Genomic DNA, 20,324 nt, shown 5'->3' with positions numbered 1-20,324 from the left:
CCAGGGCTGGGGCCTGCAGTTCCCCTGGGCCCCAGCAGCCTCCCAGCCAGCCGGGCTGTGTGATCATGAGTAGCCTTGCGAGCCGCAGACAGCAGGCTCGGGCTTGCGGCGCTGAGGGCAGAGACCGGGCCGGTTCGCACAAGCTCACAGCTCCGCAGGGCAGTGGGAGGAGGGGAGGGTGAAGCGCACCCGAGCTCAGCCTGCATCAGGCCGGGGAAGGACGAGCCCCATTGCGCAGCTGGTGCCAGGGCCGGGCGGATCAGGCCCAGAGGGGAGCGGCCCCGCGGCTGCAGCGGGCAGGGCAGGGAGCGGGGCAGGGGGGGGCAGGACTGCAGTGCCGGGGCGCCCGAGCTGACAGGCGCGCAGCGCCGGGGGCGGAGGCAGAGAAGCAACATGTGCCGCAGATCGCGGAGCTGCCAGTGAGCTGAGCGCGGCGCCGGCCCCGGGAGCCCGGCCGCGGAGCGATGCGGCGGGGGAGCCCCGCAGCCCAGCCCGCCCCCCGCGGGGCTCGCTAGCGCCGGCTGGGCAGAGCCCGCCGTGACCCTCTCTCCTGCCGGCGGAGGCTGAGCTGGTCACACGCGCTCACTGCGGGAGCCGGCGAGCGGCGGCAGCAGGGACGCGGGGGGCTGCAGGTAAGTGCCTGCCCCAGCCGGGATGGGACTGCCTGGCACCGGAGGGACCTCTCCGCCCTGGGGGGCGCTCGGAGCGCCACCTGTCCTGGCCGTGGCGCGGCGCTTTGCATTGGTATATTCCCACCCCAGCGGGCAGGGACCAGCCTCCTCTTCTTGGGCTTCATCACCTGCCTCCTTGGCTGCTGGGGAAGAGGCTTTCCAGTGGGAATCTCCTCTCCTCTCCTCCCGCCCTCTCCCCCTCTCCCTCCCCCAGCAAACACAGTAACCGGGGCAGGGGAGTGGAGGGGTGCATTTGGGACTGACGGGGTGGGGGATTTGCTGCGGGTCCCCCGAGGATAGGACAGAGTGTTCTTGTTATTGCCAAGGGGTGAGATGCCCTGGCTGGAACTGCACCCAGCAAGCCCTGCAGGCAGCAGCATGAAATAAAAAGCAGCCCGAGAAGGAAGCTGGGCTTTGCACAATTGTGATCGGAGGGTGAAAAAAGAGGAAGAGTTTGGAGGAAAAAAAAAAGTTTGACAGCAAAGCAGCTGTTTTGTATTTTGACATCCAGGGTGAATTTCAGAGGCGAGGAAGTGCCTGCATTTCAAACTACAACCTCCCCAGAGCATCCAGTTACAAACCTCCATGTGCTTCCAACCCCACTGCTAGCCCTCCCCACCCGCCACCCCTCCCATGATCTGAATGTCTCACAGGGACATGGGAGGGGGATCCCACGGTGGCAGGGGGGCTCTGCGAACTGGGGCCCAAGTGCTGGGCCTCTCACAGAGCATGTCGCCTTGTCCTTTTTTGAAGGTTTGTAGGAAGTGGAAGAGCCCTGAGCCCATCTGGGATCTGCACCTCAGTCGCACGCCTCAGCGAGACGCTCTGGAGATGGCAGAGAAACTGGTCCCTGGGGACTTGTTTTTCAGGAAGGCTAGGGAGTCGGTGTCTTCCCTGGACTCGGACAAGCTGGCCCCGGCCTCCGCTGAAGGAGCTGGCGAGGAGTCCTCTGACAGTGAGGGTGAGCAGGAGGGCAGCTCTCACAAGCTCATCAGGAAAGTGTCTACGTCGGGGCAGATGAGGAGCAAGGTAAGGGAGCTGGGGCCCATTGATGGGAGCTGTGTCTCTGTGCTGTGGTGGGGCAATGACCAGGATGTTTGTGGTGAGACCTCAGGGTGGAGGGAACTGCCGTGGCCAGGCCGTGAGGTGAAGGCCAGGTTTATCAGTTCCTCGGCTGGGGGGTGTCGGGGCAGCTCTCCTTCAGTCAGCACAGCTGCCTGATGAACACCAGCCAAGGATGTTGCCCAGCACGTGTTTGTGTGAACAGCAGCTCTTGTGTAACACAGGGCAGAAATGTTCTGCCGGGGACAGACCCCAGGGAAGCAGCAAAGGAAGCTGCAACTGGGTCCAGTCTGCACCCAGAGTCCAGATGATGACAGGTGCCTCCCTGCAGATACAGGAGCAGAGTGATGCCAGAACAATACAACTGTGGAGCTGAAGTGGGGTGGGACATTGCTCCCAGGAAGCCAGGCTAGAGACTGGGGCTGATTCCCTTCTCACAGCTGCATGAATCAGGAGGCTAGCGGGCTTAGGCAGGTGTAAAACCGGTGTCAGGGTATTCAGGATCAGCTCCTCTACATCCATATGTTGGGAAAGGGTGAAAAGGAACCCAGATCCCACCCCAGCTTTAGAGACCCAAGAGCTGTCCCCTTCAGAGGAAGGTGTGAGGTCCCCTGAAGCATCTGGTATTGGGTACTAAATTATCTGTGGGTACTTGGCTCCCAGGTTTCATTTCAGCTCAGTGCAAAGATAGGGACATTTGGAAAAATGAGATCTGGGTTTGGATTTCAACACCCACATGATTTGGGGGCGTGAGAATCTGAGGGTTTGATTGTCTCCTCAAAGAGCAGGGGTCTGTGATTCAATCAGGTCATTGCTCCTCCTAGCTAAAACTTTCTGTGTCCCAAAAGGAGAATTGAGTCCCTCACCTAGACAGAGAGACAGAGGGGTGCGCATATGGGGACGGATCGAGGTGTGCGCATGTGGGAATGGATAGAGGGGTACGCATATGGGGATAGATAGATATACCTGGTGGCAGAAATTGTAAGCAAGGATTTGTAAACGTGTTCTGTATTCTTATTATTTATTTGTGTTGTTGTGATGCCTGGAGATCCCAACCATACATACATAATCTAACCTCTTGTAGCTCTGGTATATAGGCCATGTTGGATCCCCTATGGACAGCCTCTCAGATACTTTAGCCACTCAATTAAATTCTCCATAAACTTGTCCTGATCTCATCTGATGAGAAAAACCTTCCAGATTTTACATACTGGCTGGTTGTTGTTGCCTGGGATTCAATGAGAGCTTGGGGAACAGAATAGCAATAAATGCCTTTTTGGTAGGACCAAAACAAACAGTGTTGTGAGTTCCCCCTGCTGCCTCAGCAGCACAGCCAGGGGTCTGGTGATGCTGCAGTATAGATAGCGAGGGTAGCAATAAAAGTAGTTAGCTCTGTTTGGAACACAGGTGAGACCGAAAGAGTCCATGCTGGACAAATGGCAAAAATAAACCAATTAGCAAGAGACATTTCATTTGATTTTTTTAAGAAGATCTTAGAAACAATAGAGAAAAAAATCAATTATCAGCCATTTAAAAATTAGCTGATAAATGTTCTTTGAAATCCATCTCCAGACAGCACCCAGAGACAATGATTGTTACTGTAAAAGATTTAGATGTTTGTATGAGTCAAAACAGCACCTGCAGTTAAACTGGGGAAGAGTAAAAATGACAAGAACTACTAAACTTCATGCTGCAGGGCATAAACCGATTACCAGCTAGGGGGTCAGGAAGGAATTGTCCCTAAGGAATAGCACTGCACAGTGCGGTGCACCGGGTTATACTCTGTCCTCCGAAGCATTTGGCAGTGGAGACAGGAGCCTGTGCTCCATGGACCTTTGGTTTGCTCTGGAATGGTAGATCCTCAATTCTTATTAAAATGTGTTATTGGCAGCACCGCTCATCGCAAATTGGCAGATGAGAAATGAAAGACAAGCCATTCCCAGAAGTGCCGCAAAGGGGAAAACAAACATGGCAGATGTCAGGAAGGTGGGCCTGGAAAAGTGCTCAGGGAAGCAGAACATATTGTCTTGTTTATGTCTAATAGCATTTAAGATTTATCTTCTTTTCTTGCATGTGCATATAAGGTCAGATTCTGCTCTGATACATCAGTGTCAATCTGGACATCAGTGTCAATCTCCATTTAAGTCAATAGAGAAACTCGTTTTACACCAAATTAACTAAAATCATAATGTGGAAGCCATAGAATATGTCAGAAGAAAAATCAAAACAAGGAAAGTTGCTTCGAGCTAATGTGGCGCATCTACACTGGAGATTTGCATTAGTATAGCTACAGCTCAGCAAAAATCCCTCCTACTGAGAAGTCCTGAAACTAGCTGGGTCAGTTTCCCATTTGTTTCTCGTCAGTTTCACTCTCTGGCTCCCTGTCCCTAGCACAGACCCCTTGTGTTTGCAATTCCAGCATTGCAGGGAAAGGTTTCAATAATGCTTGTGTGAAAAAGATGGCACGCCCTCTCCCCAATTCCCCCTGTTTTTGGGGCGTTAACATGAGCCGCACGGGGAAATACCTTGTCATATCTGCCCTTGGTAAGTTTTAAAAAAACAGAATCTAAATCTGGAGTTTAGAATGAGTTGTTAATAATGTTCCTGAGGGCTGCCACTCATCCTGAAGCTGTCAGCACTGTCTCCATGCTACCCACATCCTACAATGTTGCCACCTGAAAATGTATCGAGGGCGAGCAAAGTGCCCCCTCCCCTCCCCAGGACAGTGTGATGCCATCACATGAGTAAGTGAGATGGCCTCTCTCCTCTGCGCTATGGGGTGGGCAGTGTTGGCACTAAACTTTGAGGCAGGATTGTGCCGTTCAATGGAATTCTGTTGCCTGAGTGCCGGAGGAAACAGGGGTATCTAGTGTACTGGATAAGATCAGAGCAGGCTCGGCTGGTGCTCTAACAGGCAGATGTTCTGGGCGACTGAGTCAGGAGCTGGGTTCTAGTAGCAGTGATCTCTGCCCAGGTGAACACCATGTTGCTCATCTGTGCCACCAGTCTGCTCATCTGGACTGGCATCAGCTGAGCTTTGTGGGTAGCTCAATCCAACTCTTTGGGCTAGAGGACAAGCCCAGGTCCATGGGTGGGGGGGCATCTCAATACTATGATATGACAGCTCCAGTAATGCATTTAATCACAAAAAAGAAAATAAGGCCTATTGGCACAGGTTCACCGCTCTCTGGCCAGACTGCCTGGAAGGGCACCAGGCCTCAGAGAGGTCAGTGACTGCTCTAAGTACCAGATGGTTGCCGCTGGCGGGGGGAACATGCTGTGGGAAGAGTGGTGGAGGATAGCTGGGAGATAGATGTGCATGGGCTACAAGGGCCAGGTTATGCCTGTGAGGAAACTATAGCGGGGACCAGGGGAGCTAAAATACAGCAGATCAAATGTTAAAATGTTCAGCAAGTGATTGAGAAGGGAGGGTTTTGTACAGGATCTGTCCATTGCACCCGGGGTGGGGGGAGAAGCCACATGCAATGGGTGTATTTGCCAGTGTCTTCGGCTGGAGGGGGTGTCTTCCTAGGCCCTCCATCATGCAGTGTTTTTCAAAGGGACTGAGCCCTGATCAGACAAGCTTTGAGTGAGCCTCTCTGGGCTGTGGAATCAGTGACAGCAGCAGCAAGGCCTATTGTGTTAACATGCACGATTTCCCAGGATGAGTCACTGCTGCAGTCACCCACAATGAAACAAGCTCATCGCATGACGGTGTTGCTTGGCCGGGCTGGGATTCACACATGTCAGCGATAACCGAATAACATGTGGAGGGCACCACTGAACTAAGTGAGCCTTGAGCTGTGTGGGGGCCGCTCTTCCCCCCCCAGCCTTGCACTGGAAGTGGTCATTTGCTCCTATGCAAAGCAGGTGGAGAGCTCTGATACAGGGGCATTTTGCCCCCACATGGCTTAGGAATAAATGACCATGCACAGCTGGTCGAGGGGGAATCTGTCCCAGGGCTTTTCCCTCTCCCAGTAAGTAGAGAAAAGAGCAGGCTCCCTGGAGACACAAGCATCTCCTGGCTCCTTTCCTCCAGGTGCTGGGATGGTGCTGACACTAGTTAGAATAACACGAGCTGGTGATGGAAAACTGTAGTAGTCTGCCCTGTCCCCGCCGGAACAGTGCAGGCGTGCTCCTCCAGACTCTCCTCCAGGGCTCTGTGCAGTCTAGTTATAAGTGGGATGCTTTTCCTCAGCCCAGTAGCTCTCTCTCCTAGGGGCTTTTCCTGATGCTCAGTCTAAATCGGGGTGGGCAAACTTTTTGGCCCAAGGGCCACATCGGGGTGCGAAACTGTATGTATGAAGGGCCGGGTAGGGAAGGCTGTGCCTCCCCGAAGAGCCTGGCCCCCACCCCATCCACCTCCCTTACTTCCCTGTCCCCTGACTGTTCCCGCCCCATCCAACCGCTCTCCATCCCCTGACCGCCCCCCGCCCCCGAACCTCTGCCCCATGCAACCGCCCCCTGCTTCCTGTCTCCTGACTGCACCCCGGGACCCCCTGGCCTCCTTACCATGCCGCTCAGAGCAGCATGGCTGGGCGCCGTGCCGCCTGGCCGGAGCCAGACACACTGCCGTGCTGCCCTGCATGAGCGTGCAGCCCCGCCACCCAGAGCGCTGCCTTCCCCGCTGTTGGCTGCAGAGGAGGGGGAGCAGCGGGGGAGGGGCCAGGAGCTCAGGGGCTTGTCTTCTAGCCGGACGTGGCCCACGGGCTGTAGTTTGCCCACCTCTGGTCTAAATGCTGTGTTTAAGAACTGCATCTCCATTGAACTGTCCTCCCCGCGCTGGCGATATGGGGCTCAGGACTAAACACTACTGTCCTGATTCCCCCACTGCCCTGCCTCTTGAGGCCCCCCTGATTCCCTGCTGGCCCGCCCCTTGGGGGCCTCCACTATCCTGCTCCTGGTGCAGTCGTTTACCTCCTTGGAGAGAGCTGTGATGGCATTAATTCTGGAAATGTTCCATGGGTGAGAAAGCTAAACAACATCAATCGGGCTGGGAAAAAAGGTTTCATTTGCTGATGAGCAGGACAAACTCCCTACAGGGCTCCCTGGTGAGACGGAGGGGCAGAGGGAAAGTTCCAGTTGGGCAGCCATGTATGGGATGGGAATGAGCAAGTATCACTGTAGTGGTGAACCCATGGCCCCCCACGCCCTGGCTGGGAAGGGACGCGCAGGGCACTGGAGCTGGCATTGGCTGCTGTTCACTTGGAATTCCCATGCAGGGCAAGCACGCTGGTGGGTTGGCCCTAACTTTGCCTGACGGCTGTCTAATCATCTGATGTTTGCTGATGCCTGCATGAAGGAAGTGCCTTATGGCATGCTGCCATGTGGGTAGCTCTGATGCTGCCAGGACAGGCTGGGAACCTCTGCTAATCTGGGTGGCATCCTTATGCAGGGAGAGAAAGAGTCACCTGCCAGAAGCCTGAGAGAATCAGCAGAGTGTGCGGGTAACTCAGGGGCATCTGCCCCAGGCCTGCTCAAGGGCCACGTTGGCCACTTGTTGATCGCAGCTATGGACTGGGGCGTCTGCAGATCCCAGCATGCATTGCTGCACACCAGCTGGTGAAGCATTGCATGCTGGGCCCTGTGGCTCCGGGTGTATTAATGGGAGGACACTGCTGCATTCTGGGAGCTGCAGATGGCATTCCACAGTGATGCAGAGCAGGGATGGCCTGGCCTTTGCCCAAGTCAAGCTGTGGCTGGGGGCTGGAAGGGTCCCAGCAAGGAGAGCAGCCTCTGGCTCTTTTTGGGATCAAACATACCTGTTTTTCACTAGGCAGCAGCGCTTTGCCCTCTGGTAGCTGCTTTCTTCTGCTCCCTGAGCCCACTGTGAGGTCTTGGGCCCATATTCACTATCCCTAAGGGAGTGGGGGCCTTTGCACCTCACCTGTGTGCTGCTCCTGGGGGCTGGTTTGAGCCCTAGCATGGGTTAGTGCAGTGTGATGGCTGTCGACAGCCCCAGCAGCTGGAGTTCCAGGAAAGTTGCAACCATCCCCTCCTTCCTGTGACATGTTCCCTGCACCATGGGCTCCTGTGGGAGGTGACGATGGCTCTTCTCCTCTCAGGACTCTCCCTATGCCCAGGGCATTTCTGTATAACCCCTTTGTGGCAGCTGGAATGACGGTGCCATCACAGCATGTGTCTGAGCTGGAGGGATGGGCCAGAAGGCTATCAGGCTAGTGACTGCAGGGAGCAATCCTGCATCAGCAAGAGGAAGTAGAAATTAGATCAAGGAGGCCTTCTCTTGTGGTTAGTGCATGGAGGAGTCAAAGGAGTCAAGGTGACCTGGGTTCTAGTCCCAGCTCTGGACAGAAGTGTTGTCTAGTGGTTGGAGCAGGTGACAGGGATTCAGGATTCCTGGGTTCTACCCCGTCACTGACTTGCTGTGTGAAGTTGTGTAAATCATGCTTCAGTTTCCCCATCTATAAAATTGTCATTATCTACCTCTTCCCTCTATAAATTCCATGGTTCTGTTGCAAAGGCAGATATTGTTGCTAATTAGCAGTGAAGGATGAACCGCAAAGAGTTTGAGGTTCAGTTCAGAGGAGCAGCTAAAAGCTTGGATGCTAAATCTAAAGGCTCTTGGGTTTGCTGAGCTGGGATCTGAAAACAGTCTCTCCTGAGACTTCCAGTCCCTCCTGCGATGAGCACTGTGAGATCAGGGAGTTTTGGTGCTTCTGTTCCTTGTGCAACCCTCGCCAAGCCAGAGGAGCGTGAGAAGTGAATGAAAGCAACACCGTGTAACACTGAATTGGAGACCTCAAGCCAGGCTGAGTGCATGGAGCGTGTCTAGCCCTTCCCTGGCACTTATTGAGCAGAAATAGGCTGGTGTGTTGGAGCTGGATGGCCGGCTGTGCACAAGGCACCCTGCCTAGAGTGATGCTTTCCTCGCCATGAGAGCATAGGGGCTGGTGTCTGGCAGTGTGGAGAGCTCGCCAGCTGAGACCCAGGCAGAGGAAGATGCTTGTTAGTAATCTGAGCTCACCCTTTTGTCAATTCCAAACTGTAAAGACTCCTCTGACAAGAAACAGCTCTGCTGAGGGAGGGAATGTGTTCTAGTGGTTAGAGCAGGGGCCTGAGAAGCAGAACTCCTGAGCTCTGATAATGACTCAGTGTGCTCAGCTTTGGACAAGTCACTTCCCCTCTCCATTCCCCATTGTAAATTGGGGATAACGAATTGAAAAGCTAAACGCCTTCCTGTCCCGAAGGAGCTGGGAGGGGCTTGGGGCGGCGGATGCCCCGTGGAGCCTGCGTGGGACCTTTCCAGCCATTTGTCTTTCTGGAGAGCAGAAGAGGAGGCCAGGTAGAATCATAGAATCATAGAATATCAGGGTTGGAAGGGACCCCAGAAGGTCATCTAGTCCAACCCCCTGCTCAAAGCAGGACCAATTCCCAGTTAAATCATCCCAGCCAGGGCTTTGTCAAGCCTGACCTTAAAAACCTCTAAGGAAGGAGATTCTACCACCTCCCTAGGTAACGCATTCCAGTGTTTCACCACCCTCTTACTGAAAAAGTTTTTCCTAATATCCAATCTAAACCTCCCCCACTGCAACTTGAGACCATTACTCCTCGTTCTGTCATCTGCTACCATTGAGAACAGTCTAGAGCCATCCTCTTTGGAACCCCCTTTCAGGTAGTTGAAAGCAGCTATCAAATCCCCCCTCATTCTTCTCTTCTGCAGGCTAAACAATCCCAGCTCCCTCAGCCTCTCCTCATAACTCATGTGTTCCAGTCCCCTAATCATTTTTGTTGCCCTTCGCTGGACTCTCTCCAATTTATCCACATCCTTCTTGAAGTGTGGGGCCCAAAACTGGACACAGTACTCCAGATGAGGCCTCACCAATGTCGAATAGAGGGGAACGATCACGTCCCTCGATTTGCTCGCTATGCCCCTACTTATACATCCCAAAATGCCATTGGCCTTCTTGGCAACAAGGGCACACTGCTGACTCATATCCAGCTTCTCGTCCACTGTCACCCCTAGGTCCTTTTCCGCAGAACTGCTGCCTAGCCATTCGGTCCCTAGTCTGTAGCTGTGCATTGGGTTCTTCCGTCCTAAGTGCAGGACCCTGCACTTATCCTTATTGAACCTCATCAGATTCCTTTTGGCCCAATCTTCCAATTGGTCTAGGTCCTTCTGTATCCTATCCCTCCCCTCCAGCGTATCTACCACTCCTCCCAGTTTAGTATCATCCGCAAATTTGCTGAGAGTGCAATCCACACCATCCTCCAGATCATTTATGAAGATATTGAATAATAGGTACGTTGGGAGCAGAGGAGCAGTCTTGCTCAGAGGCAGAAATGGGCCCAAGCCAGGACTCTCCCAGGAGACACTTCCAAAAGCCCACCCTAGGGAAGTCTGGGTCTGGACCATGTGAGCAGAGGACTCAGTTCCCAGTGGCATCCTGCAGACCACATGGATTGGCTCTCTCCAGCATGGCTGAGCGGGGGAGGACAGGAGAAAACTGAGCACCACCCTCAGGGAGCGTGTGCACCAGCCGTGCCAGGGGCTGAAGACAGAATGTTCTGCTGCTGGCACAGGTGGGCGGGCAGGGGGATGCCCATTTGGTGTATCTGTCTCTGGCAGGCGGCCCTGTGGAGCCGTTCACGACACTCTGCATTTGCTCCCTTGATGAGCTGCCTTATTTATCTGGCGCCTGCACCGGTCTTGTAAAGCAGACGCGCGACTGAGCCCCCACCCCATGGTCACGGCCCCCCCTTGCCTTCGGTGCCACATCCGCAGGGGGTGTCGGCCCTTTCCTTCAGGCCGGCCCTGCTAATTGGGCGGTCGGAGTAGGTGGTGTTGTCACCCCCAAGCAGAGGAGATCTGGGCTTTGCAGCAGTGTCAGGACAGCCTTGCCCCTGCCCTGCTCCTCACCAGGCTAATGGAGCTCGGGGCGGGGGGGGGAGCAGTGCTGGTAGCAGCAGCGCTTGCTGGTGAGGGTGGCAATGCCGCTGCACATGACACATTCCTTGTTCTGAGGCCAGGGAGCCATGCTGGCCTAGGGACGGCTGAGGGGGGCCACCCCACAGACCCTGCCTGGGCCGGGTGAGGGGGTTCCCATGGGCGATCAGCAAGTGTTAAGCTCTGCTGATGGGCTGGGGGGAGACTGCCAGAACTCAACTCACCTGCCCCTTACCTGGGACGTCAGAGACTCTGATTCCTCATGGGGCCCTGCTGGCTTTACTGGGCTGGTGCATTCACAGCTCTTGTGGCGAGCGCTTGCAGCTCAGAGTGGGAGGGAAGCACAGGGAGGCAGGGCCGGATTAACCTGTTATGGGCCTGGTGCCAAACATATTTGTGGGCCCCCATGGAGGCAATGGAGCATGGCATGGGGAGGTCAGTCCCCAGAGCGAGGGGCCAGCCAGGGGCACTGGGGCATGGCATGGCAGAGGTGGCCCCGCTCTGCCCAGCCCAGTGCGAGGGCACTATTTACAAACTGGCAATTGCCAGACGCACAGTGGCCTGCCCAGCCCTGTGCTGCCAGCATGCCCCTTCCCCTCGGGGGTAGGCCCACGCTGCGCCACACCCCCCCGCCCAACACCAGAACATCCCCTGATTCCCTATGGCCAGAGCCCCCCTGGACCCACTATGTCCAGCACCACCCCTCACAAATGCACAGCACCCTGCACAACACCACCTTTGCCCAGCGCCCCCATGCCCACAGCCCCACCACAACTGCCCAGCACCCCCCACAGAACCCCCACTCCCAGGTGCCCCAACACACACATCTTCCCTGCAACCTCACGCCCAGCACCACCCCGGAACCTCCCTAGGGTGACCAGACAGCAAGTGTGAAAAATCGGGGCGGGGGTGGGGGGGGTAATAGGAGCCTATATAAGAAAAAGACCCAAAAATCAGGACTGTGCCTACAAACTCAGGACATCTGGTCACCCTAAACATCCCAGAGACCCACTCCCCACCCCCTGCCTCCCAGCCGCACTCACTGGCCCTGCTGGGAGGCGACTGTGTCTGCTGGGCTGAGCCAGCAGCACAGCCAGAGCTGGTCCCGGGGGCGGGAACTGCTCCAGCCCTGCGGGAAGGGCGCAATCAGCCAGGCCAGGGCCTGCCCCAGCTGGGCTCTCTCAAGATGCACTTTCCTGCAGGAGCCCAGGCAAGCCCCCCACACTGTCACCCTCTCCCCACACCTGGCTGAGACTGGCCAGGCTTCTGCACCAGTCCCATGCAGCTCAGCTCTAGGGAGACAGGCGGGGCCCCACAGGGGGTGGGAAGCAGAGACTGCCCAGAGCTGGAGGTGCACGGGGGTCCAGCCAGGGGGCTGAGAGGAGCAGGGGGGTGGGGTCAGGGGGCGGAGAGGAGCTCTCGGTCTGAGGAGCAAGTGATGGGCGGCAGGGAGCCAGTGGGCTGGCGGGCTCTCAGGACGCAGTGCAAGCGGAGCAGGCCGGGGCCCCTTCTAAGCATGGGCCCGGCTCCATGGAGCCGCTGGTCCCATTGTAAACCGGCACTGCAGGGAGGAATTAACCCCGCCCCACTTGTGCCCTCACTGCCCCTGCCCTGGGAGTTAACCTAGCCTCACTCATCCCCCCGACTGGGAATTAAGGTATGTTCTCTTCTAGGCTGGGGCAGGATCAAGTAGCCCTTGGCCATCCCTGGCAGGTGTTGGTGTCCCTGGCCAGGGCTCTGGCCATGCAGACTCCAATCACTGCCTCGATGCCACAGCTGGTGGAAATTTCCCGATGGAAGAGTTTATGTCGGAAAATGCTGATTGCACAAAATCGAACCGTTTTTGCGGGATGGGGTCGATTTCAGCTACATTTTGGTGGCAAAATTGTTGCCCTGTTTGGTTTGGATAAGGTCAAAGCTCTGTGTGTGAACATCCCCGTGTTATGGCCCAGATGATAAAGTGGAGACGAGGCGCATCAACCCCACTGAAGTGAAATGGGGCCATCACGTCATTTCTGGAATTCCTTTCCTGGGAAATTTTGCGGTTTTGACTTTTTGCTGGGATTTGCGCTGCAGGCAAATTTGCAAATTCTGGCGTTTCCTGGGCAAAGGAAATCCTGAGTGTGGAGCAGCTCTAATAGAGTCAGAAATATTATGGGCCATTTGACACTGAGCCTGACCATCCGCACAGCTGCTCTGAAAGGGGTTCGAGCTGGAGCAGAGCTTTTAGAAAGACACCAAGGTTTGATTTAAAGACTCCAATGCAGTGTCTGAGGAGTGCCAGCACTCTCTTGGGGAGGGTAGGATTATCGAGAGGAAGGGGCTCAGGGCCCTGGGGTTGTGCATGAGTGGGAAGAAATGCCATAGTACCTGGATGAACAGGGTGGTAAGTGGGTTACAGTGTCATTAAGGGTCAATCCATTTTCCAGTGGACAGGTGTCAGTGTGACAGATCTAATCCCTCCCCGACTAGCCCAAAGCACAATGCAGCATGGCAGGTTCTTAATCGGGAAAGGAAGCTAAGGAAGAAATCGCACCTGTCTGTGGGTAGCTGTGCTCTTCGCTGCCTCTCCAGTGCATGCACAGAGCTTGAAATGGGGAAGGGGAGGGAAAGGTGTTTAAAAGGAAAGGTTCCTTTGATCTGGTTTGTTTAATCATACCCCGTCTTTGTGGCAGTCTCATGGGAGCACCCAGTGCAGAAGGTGGGATCTCTCTCTGCCCTTCTGGAAAGAGGAGACCAGGTGGGGTGGGAGCAGAGGAGCAGTCTTGCTCAGAGGCAGAAATGGGCCCAAGCCAGGACTCTCCCAGGAGACACTCCCAAAAGCCCACCCTAGGGAAGTCTGGGTCTGGACCATGTGAGCAGAGGACTCAGTTCCCAGTGGCATTCTGCAGACCACATGGATTGGCTCTCTCCAGCATGGCTGAGCTGGGGAGGACAGGAGAAAACTGAGCACCACCCCCTACCCCTCAGGGGAAAGGGGAGAGCTCTTGAACCTTTCACAAAGAGAGCTTTTGTCTCAACTGTTGTAGGGTGTTTGAGTTAAATTTGTATTAATAAATATAAACAGGGTGAATAAAACATAAGAATGACTTTCCCTGTCAACTAATCAGTTTGTCACCACTCTGTGAGTTCTCCCATTGACCCTTGAGTTCACTAGCAAAAATAGGTCAGACAAGACCTGAATTTCTAAGGAGAAAACAAGCAGAAAAGCAACCTATTGTAATCTTCATTAAATTTTATTGGGTAAGGAGGAAACCGATCCACATCTCACCTTTAGTCACAGCATTTAGCACTAGGAACAACTGCCACAAAGCTAGGAAAGGCAGTTGCTCCAAGATCTAGTGCAGTGGTTCCCAAATTTGTTCTGCTGCTTGTGCAGGGAAAGCCCCGGTGGGTCGGGCCGGTTTGTTTACCTGCCGCGTCCGTAGGTTCGGCCAATCACGGCTCCCAGTGGCCGCGGTTCGCTGCTCCAGGGCAGTGGCAGCTGCTGGAAGTGGCAGCCAGTACGTCCCTCAGCCCGCACTGCTTCCAGCAGCTCCCATTGGCCTAGAGCAGCGAACTGTGGCCACTGGGAGCCACGATTGGCCGAACCTGCGGACGCAGCAGGTAAACAAACTGGCCCGGCCTGCCGGGGCTTTCACTGCACAAGCGGCGGAACAAGTTCGGGAACCGCTCATCTAGCACTTAGGTGAATACGGGGAGCATCAGTCTAATCGCAGGTTGGGTAGGAGTTGGGAACCAACGAGGCCTTTAACTCAAATCCTCAAGCAGCTTTCTCTCCCCCAGGGTCTCTGTCTTGAGGAATAGAGATGCTGTTCCACTGCGGAGAGTCAGAGGCCCCGTCTACACGCACATGTGACCTGGTGTATTAAACCAGTTTACTTAAACTGGTGCCAGTCCCTGTGTGAGTGCTCTTGTTCTGGTTTAGCTTAAACCTGTTCCTAATTGACTTAACCTCACCTGGAATAAGCCTGCTTTAAACCAACGTGAATGTCCACATGGCCTTTGGAGTCAATTTAACTCAGTCGGTTTGAAATCACCCCTTGAGGAGAACCAGTGCAGCTCTGTGTGCAGACAAGTCTGGAGGCTGAGCGCTCAGGTCTTCAGCTCACCCACCAGAAGGGCCTGGGACTTTGCTGCGACTCCAGGCCATAGTGCTACCCAGACTCCTTAAATGCACTCTCTTTACCCACAGGGAAATTTCTCATCTGCCTGCCTGCCTAGGTACTTTTGTGTGCAGTGTTGTCTGTCTGCCTAGGTAGATTTGTGAGCCCTTTATCACAGCAGACTCTGTGCCCCAGGGGGTGGCGTGTGCAGTCTCTATGCTCCTGGAGGTGGTATGCTGCCAGCATATTGTCCCCTGGCACATGCCCATTACATTTCACGGCTCACAGCATGAGTCCATTGGGGCAGCCTGGGGGAAGCTTGCACTGCTGTTGCCCCAGCTATCCCTGGTTCTCTAGTCATGGAGAGGACACCAGCCTCCAGGGCTGTCAGTCTGGCACCAGCACTGAAAAGAAGACAAGAAGTGTGTGCATGCGGGTGGGTGTGAGTATGTGAGCCTGTGAACGTGTGCGTGTGTGAGTATGCCCAGGTGTGACTGTGCATGTGTGAAAGTGTGCACAGGAGTGTGAATGTGATGGGGTGTGGGGGTGTGTGTGTGAATGTACATGTGTCTGTGCGTGTGTGCACATTTGTAAAGCAGGTAAAGAAGTGCCATTTAGCATCAGCACCGTGTCAGTTCCCAGCTCTTCTGAAAGCCCAACTGCCTCCAAACTGGGCTCATCCTCCGGCCGGATTCTCACATGCTCCTGTGGCTTGTAGTGTCACCACTGCCCTGCTAGTTGTAACCCAGCTTGTGTCATGTCTGTACCCAGGTCTGCACTAGCTAGGCTTTACGAGTGTAGCTGTACTGGTGTACTACGCTGGCAAAGCGTTATACTGACATAGCTTATTCCGGTCCCCTGGGTGAAACAAGCTTCACCGGTGAAAGCACAGCTTTGCCAGTGTAACTGTGTCTGCACAAGGGGTGGTGTGGCACACCCCTGTCAGTCAGATCACACCTCTTCACATCCCTGTCTGACACTGCTAAGCTCTGTTGTGTAGTCCTGGCCTGTTTCTGAACCTCCCAGGAGTCCCAGATCAGCAGGGATGGTGTAGAGTGAACACTTGCCTCCTTTGTGGTGTATTTGTGAATCATGAAATCAATAGCTCCAGCCCTGGCAGGATATGAGTAGGATGGAAAACGACCCACGGAGCTGACAGTGGTGGCTGAGAATTCAGGTCCCGGTGTGTGGGCAGCACACATTTGTTTTCTCTCACTGCTAATGTCTTTCTACCTGCTTCCATCTGGTGCTTGGCAGCCCAAGTCAGGAAACATGGAGCAAGCCGCTGAGAGAAACCTGCTCTAATCTGCTTGCCCACAAGTTAAAGGCTCTAATAGAAAGCAGAGATCTTTCCTTAACCCCTTCCTTAGTCGCCCATTCGAGCAGCCTCACCGCTATCCAGGGACAGGCGGTGGACTGAAGCCCCTTCTGGGAGTGGTGGAGAGCTGAAAGTGACATAGATGAGCATGAGAGACCAGAACCTAGACGATATCAAAGGGCTGCATTGACCTGGCCAATGGGGTCCTTTATATCTGTTCAGTGTCCTTCTGCCAGGGCTGCTGAAGCAGAGGCTTGCGGGGAAGTGAGGACTTCCCTTTGGCTTTCCCTTGGTAGCAGGGGCCTGACTCCTTGTGATCAGGGGAGTGGAAGCCAGCAGCATCAGTAAAAGCCCTATGTGTCTGAAGTGGCATGGAATGGATACTGCCTGCCTGGCTGGCAGCATCCATCTGGCTGCCTGCCCGGCCTTAATAAGCATTAGCCCAGGTGGAGCCATCCAGCATATTGCTGCTTGAAAGCTAATCTGTCACACTCTCCAAGATGATGCTCACCAGCTGCCAGGCCTGATGAAGGGCCTCAGCTACCAGCTTCCTTCCCCACTGCCTTAGGTCACTGCTCCCCACTCCGCTCCTGCAGGGGTTGCTCTCCGTAGCCCACCAAGTTCCTGGTGATCAGTGCTGCAGCTGGTACAGTGCTTTCCTGTGGCAGCCCAAGGACAAGCTGCATCGGAAAGGGCAGCTGGTAGGATCACGGGTGGGCAAGCGGAAAGGACTTCGGAGCTCACAGAATGGGGAAGGGAGGGGTCGGGGGAGGAGAATAGTTGTCATTCCCCGGTCAATAAGGCAGCAGGAGGACTTGGAATAGCGCCTGGAACTGAGTGGTGGGCTGGGGTTGTATGTGGGGCTGGGAAGGCAGAGGGCTGGGTTGTTGCTGAGTCATCTGATCTTGAGCAGTGGTTGCTGCTTGTGCAAAGGAAGATCTCAGCCAGGGTGCTGGCAGGGAGGTGTATCTGGAGGGCTCTGGGCATGCTGTTGGTCTGTAATGTAGCTCAGAATGTCTGGAGGGGACAAGGGGGGGCCTCTAGTGGTACTTCTGGGAATAGTACTTCTTAGTACAGGAAGTACCGGTTGGAAGACACTGGCTGGAATACTGTACAGGAAGTTGTGTGTGCCCATGCTGGGAGAAGGGATTTGCTAACCACACACCTGCTGGAAGGGTACGTCAGGCAGGAGCTGCTTCCCAGGCTCACCTCAGGCTTCTCCCCAAACATGGGGCATTGAGCAGTTGTTTGTGCTTCAGGTTGGCCTTGAATATTTTGCTTGACCCTTAGTCACTGCCTTGGAAGGGTTCTTTGGAGACGTCCATTTAATACCTTCAGCCTCGTTAGCCTGCAGAACTCCCCGCTACAAGGTGATACTGAGTCAAACTGCTGATATATCATAAAAGGATTATCTTCCATTGTTGTTTGCAGTGCTGTTGTAGCTGTGTTGGTCCCAGATAGTAGAGAGACAAGGAGGATGAGGTAATATCTGTTGTGGGTCCAGCCTCTCTTGGTGAGAGAGTAACTTGAAAGCTTGTCTATTTCACCAAGAGAAGTTGGTCCACTCCTAGATATTCCCTCGCCCACCTTGTTTCTAGAGAAGGATTAGGCACAGATATGGGGAGAACCGCTCAGTGCCTGCAGGACACCCCTAGAACACAAGGACTTTCCTTGCTACAGGGCACGAGCAGGAAGAAATTTCCTCCCATGAGATACGAATAAAAAATCCAGTGTATCAAGGGAGTTTGACACCTCCCAGTGCTTGGCGCTGGCTATGCCAGGCTGAGGACTCTGCATCAGCTCACTGAGCAGTTCTGCCGTGGCAGCTCCTGCCTTCCTAGAGACCCTTATCAAGGCAAATTGCTCTGGCTAGCATGTCAGCCATGTCAATGATATTTGTGTCATCCGCCTTAGCACAGGAGCCTTTGTCGCCCTCTAGTGGCTGGTGCACATAAGAGGTTAATGAGTCAGCTGCAGGTGCTAGCTCGGTGGCTTGGGCCTTTTGCTCAAGCAGGAGCGGATTGTGCTCTTAGTGCCTAAGTTTCATAGTTCAAACCCCAGTTTCGGCCCAGGTGGGGTTGGTTACATTAGCTTGGGGGAAACGTGCAACGGGGTTTTTGTTTTGTTCCCTTCCTTAGCCATAGGGACTCCGCGTTCTCTCCTGTGTAATTCCTCTGAATGCTGCATCTCAGCTACTCTGTTCCATGCCCCAGATTCTGTACTCTCCCTTGAGGGGTGAGGTGGGTCTTGCTTGCCCTCCCAGCCCCTGAATGCATTCATTTGCAACCCTCCTGCATTCGGCCCAGCGGCATGCGCTCATGGCCCCCCAGGGTGGGGTCCGTCATGGGGCAGGTTGTGGCTGCTGTACTGCTTTAGCACATTCCCTTTGCTCCTCTGCTGCCGGGCTGATCTGGAACAGCCAGGACAGTTTATCACTGCTGCTACCCCTGGGTAGAGCTCCTCAGAGCATGCATTACCCAGCTCTACCCCAGGAGCCTGCTGGGGCTGGGACCCCAGTGGGGTTTTGCCTGTCAGGTGGGCCTGGGCTCCTGCCTGAAACTGTTCCAGTTTCCTCTATGGCTAGGATGAGGTGACCAGAGCTCGTGTGTCAGGGGCTGCTCAGGCGCAGGGTCAGCAAGGAAGAATCCCCTCTCCCTCCCCCTCCCCACCATAAAGCATTGTACAGTTGGGCACAGAGGGGGGAGCTCTGCTAAAGGGGAGCCAATGGGGGCTAGTGGATGGAGCACTGGAATGGGATTTAAGAGTTCCCTGCACTTCCCAGCTCTACCACTGGCCTACTGGATGACCTTGGACAAGTCAGATCACTTTCCTGTGCCTCACTTTCACCATCTGTAAGATAGGTGTCGTGATGCTGCCCTGTGTTGTAAAGTGCATTCAGACCTCCTGATGGGCAGTGCCGTACGAGAGCTAAGGATTATTACCTCTTAGCAGGAGCAGAGGGTCTATGACATACAGTCGGGCAGTTCTGATTCAGTCCAGTAGAGGACAGTACTATGTACACACAAACTCATGACACTTTTAAAAGGCAGGGCTCTGACGTTCGCCATCTCCACTGCACAGTGGCCAGAGGAACGGAGCCTGGAAAAGGCTGTCATTTCCTTTGCGGGGAGCTAGCTCTTTCTGCTGTCTTCTCCCATGGGCTTTCTGGGCATCATGGGAGGGCCAGAGCCAAGGGGCAGCACTAATGTGCTCCAGCCACTAGTGCGAGGCCTGGGTAGTGGCTGAAATGCTGCTCACCATCGTGCCTATGGGATCTGGCCCTGCAGGTGCCGTGTCTGGGAGCTTCCACTGAGCGCCTGAGAATTCAGGGCCTGGAGAGGCTGCCAGAGCAGGGCCATTGTTTGCTTCTTTGTGCATGAACATTGTTGGTGATGGCAGCCGTCATGTGCTCTGGCGAAGGGTGGATTTTAGTTCCCCACTGCAGCATAGAACAGAGGGGGAGCAAGGGGCCAGGAGAGGGTTTTTATGTAGGTCCCACCAAAATAGAGCTGTCACTGGGTGACTGGGCCCAGTGCAACTGTGAGTGGCCAGCTGCCTCCCTGTTGGAGTTAAGAGAGCACCTGGGCCATATAAATAGGCTGACTGAGAACAGGTAGGGAGGCAGAAGAGGGCAGGTGAGAACTACATATGGAACCTCGCAAGTCACAGGAAGGCGGGTGCAGAGGCCCCTACAGGAGCAGAGACAGCTTGGTCAGGAGGCCCATCGTTGTGCTACTGAGCCCAGCTGCACGCGGGCACCGGTGATGGGGCTTTGAGATGCCAAGACCCATCCCAACAAGGAAGGCCAGCAGGCAGGGCACGGGGGGGCGCTGCCTCCCATCCCGGAGCATGCTCTATGCCGAGAACCTTTGTTAAAGTTCTCAAGGCAGCATGGCCAACTTCAAAACTCTGGAGATTCTTAATAAACTAACAACTCTGGTTCTTTGCTGGCTGGTATGTCAGCCTTTAGGCTGCACTCAGGTGATGTTTTCAAGCTTTTCTGTGCTGGGGGGGCTGGGCACTTACTTTTTTAATATCAGAGGGGTAGCCATGTTAGTCTGGATCTGTAAAAGTGGCAAAGACTCCTGTGGCACCTTATAGACTAACAGACGTATTAGAGCATGAGCTTTCGTGGGTGAATACCCACTTCGTTGGATGCATGTAGTGGAAATTTCCAGAGGCAGGTGTAAATATGCAAGCAAGAATCAGGCTAGGGATAATGAGGTTAATTCAATCAGGGAGGAAGAGGCCCTCTTCTAGCA

The 20,324-nt window shown here is 54.6% G+C and overlaps 1 protein-coding gene across 4 annotated transcripts in view; it reads left to right on the top strand.

The window, feature by feature from the left end:
• The first annotated feature begins 373 nt into the window (after positions 1-373).
• Positions 374-20,324, top strand: part of DGKK (diacylglycerol kinase kappa) — a 158,581-nt gene continuing 138,630 nt past the window's right edge. For all 4 annotated transcript variants that reach the window (XM_073360585.1, XM_073360586.1, XM_073360584.1 and 1 more), the window contains exons 1-2: positions 374-632; positions 1,425-1,700. In XM_073360585.1, coding sequence (XP_073216686.1) covers positions 1,503-1,700 — 198 coding nt within the window. In that variant the 5' untranslated portion in view covers positions 374-632; positions 1,425-1,502. The remainder of the gene's footprint in view (positions 633-1,424; positions 1,701-20,324) is intronic.

Source organism: Lepidochelys kempii, chromosome 9 (genome assembly GCF_965140265.1).
Source record: "Lepidochelys kempii isolate rLepKem1 chromosome 9, rLepKem1.hap2, whole genome shotgun sequence".
In the NCBI taxonomy this organism is placed as follows: Eukaryota; Metazoa; Chordata; order Testudines; family Cheloniidae; genus Lepidochelys; species Lepidochelys kempii.
The sequence above is the reverse complement of the archived record's forward strand: the minus strand, read 5'-3'. Positions and strand labels throughout refer to the sequence as shown.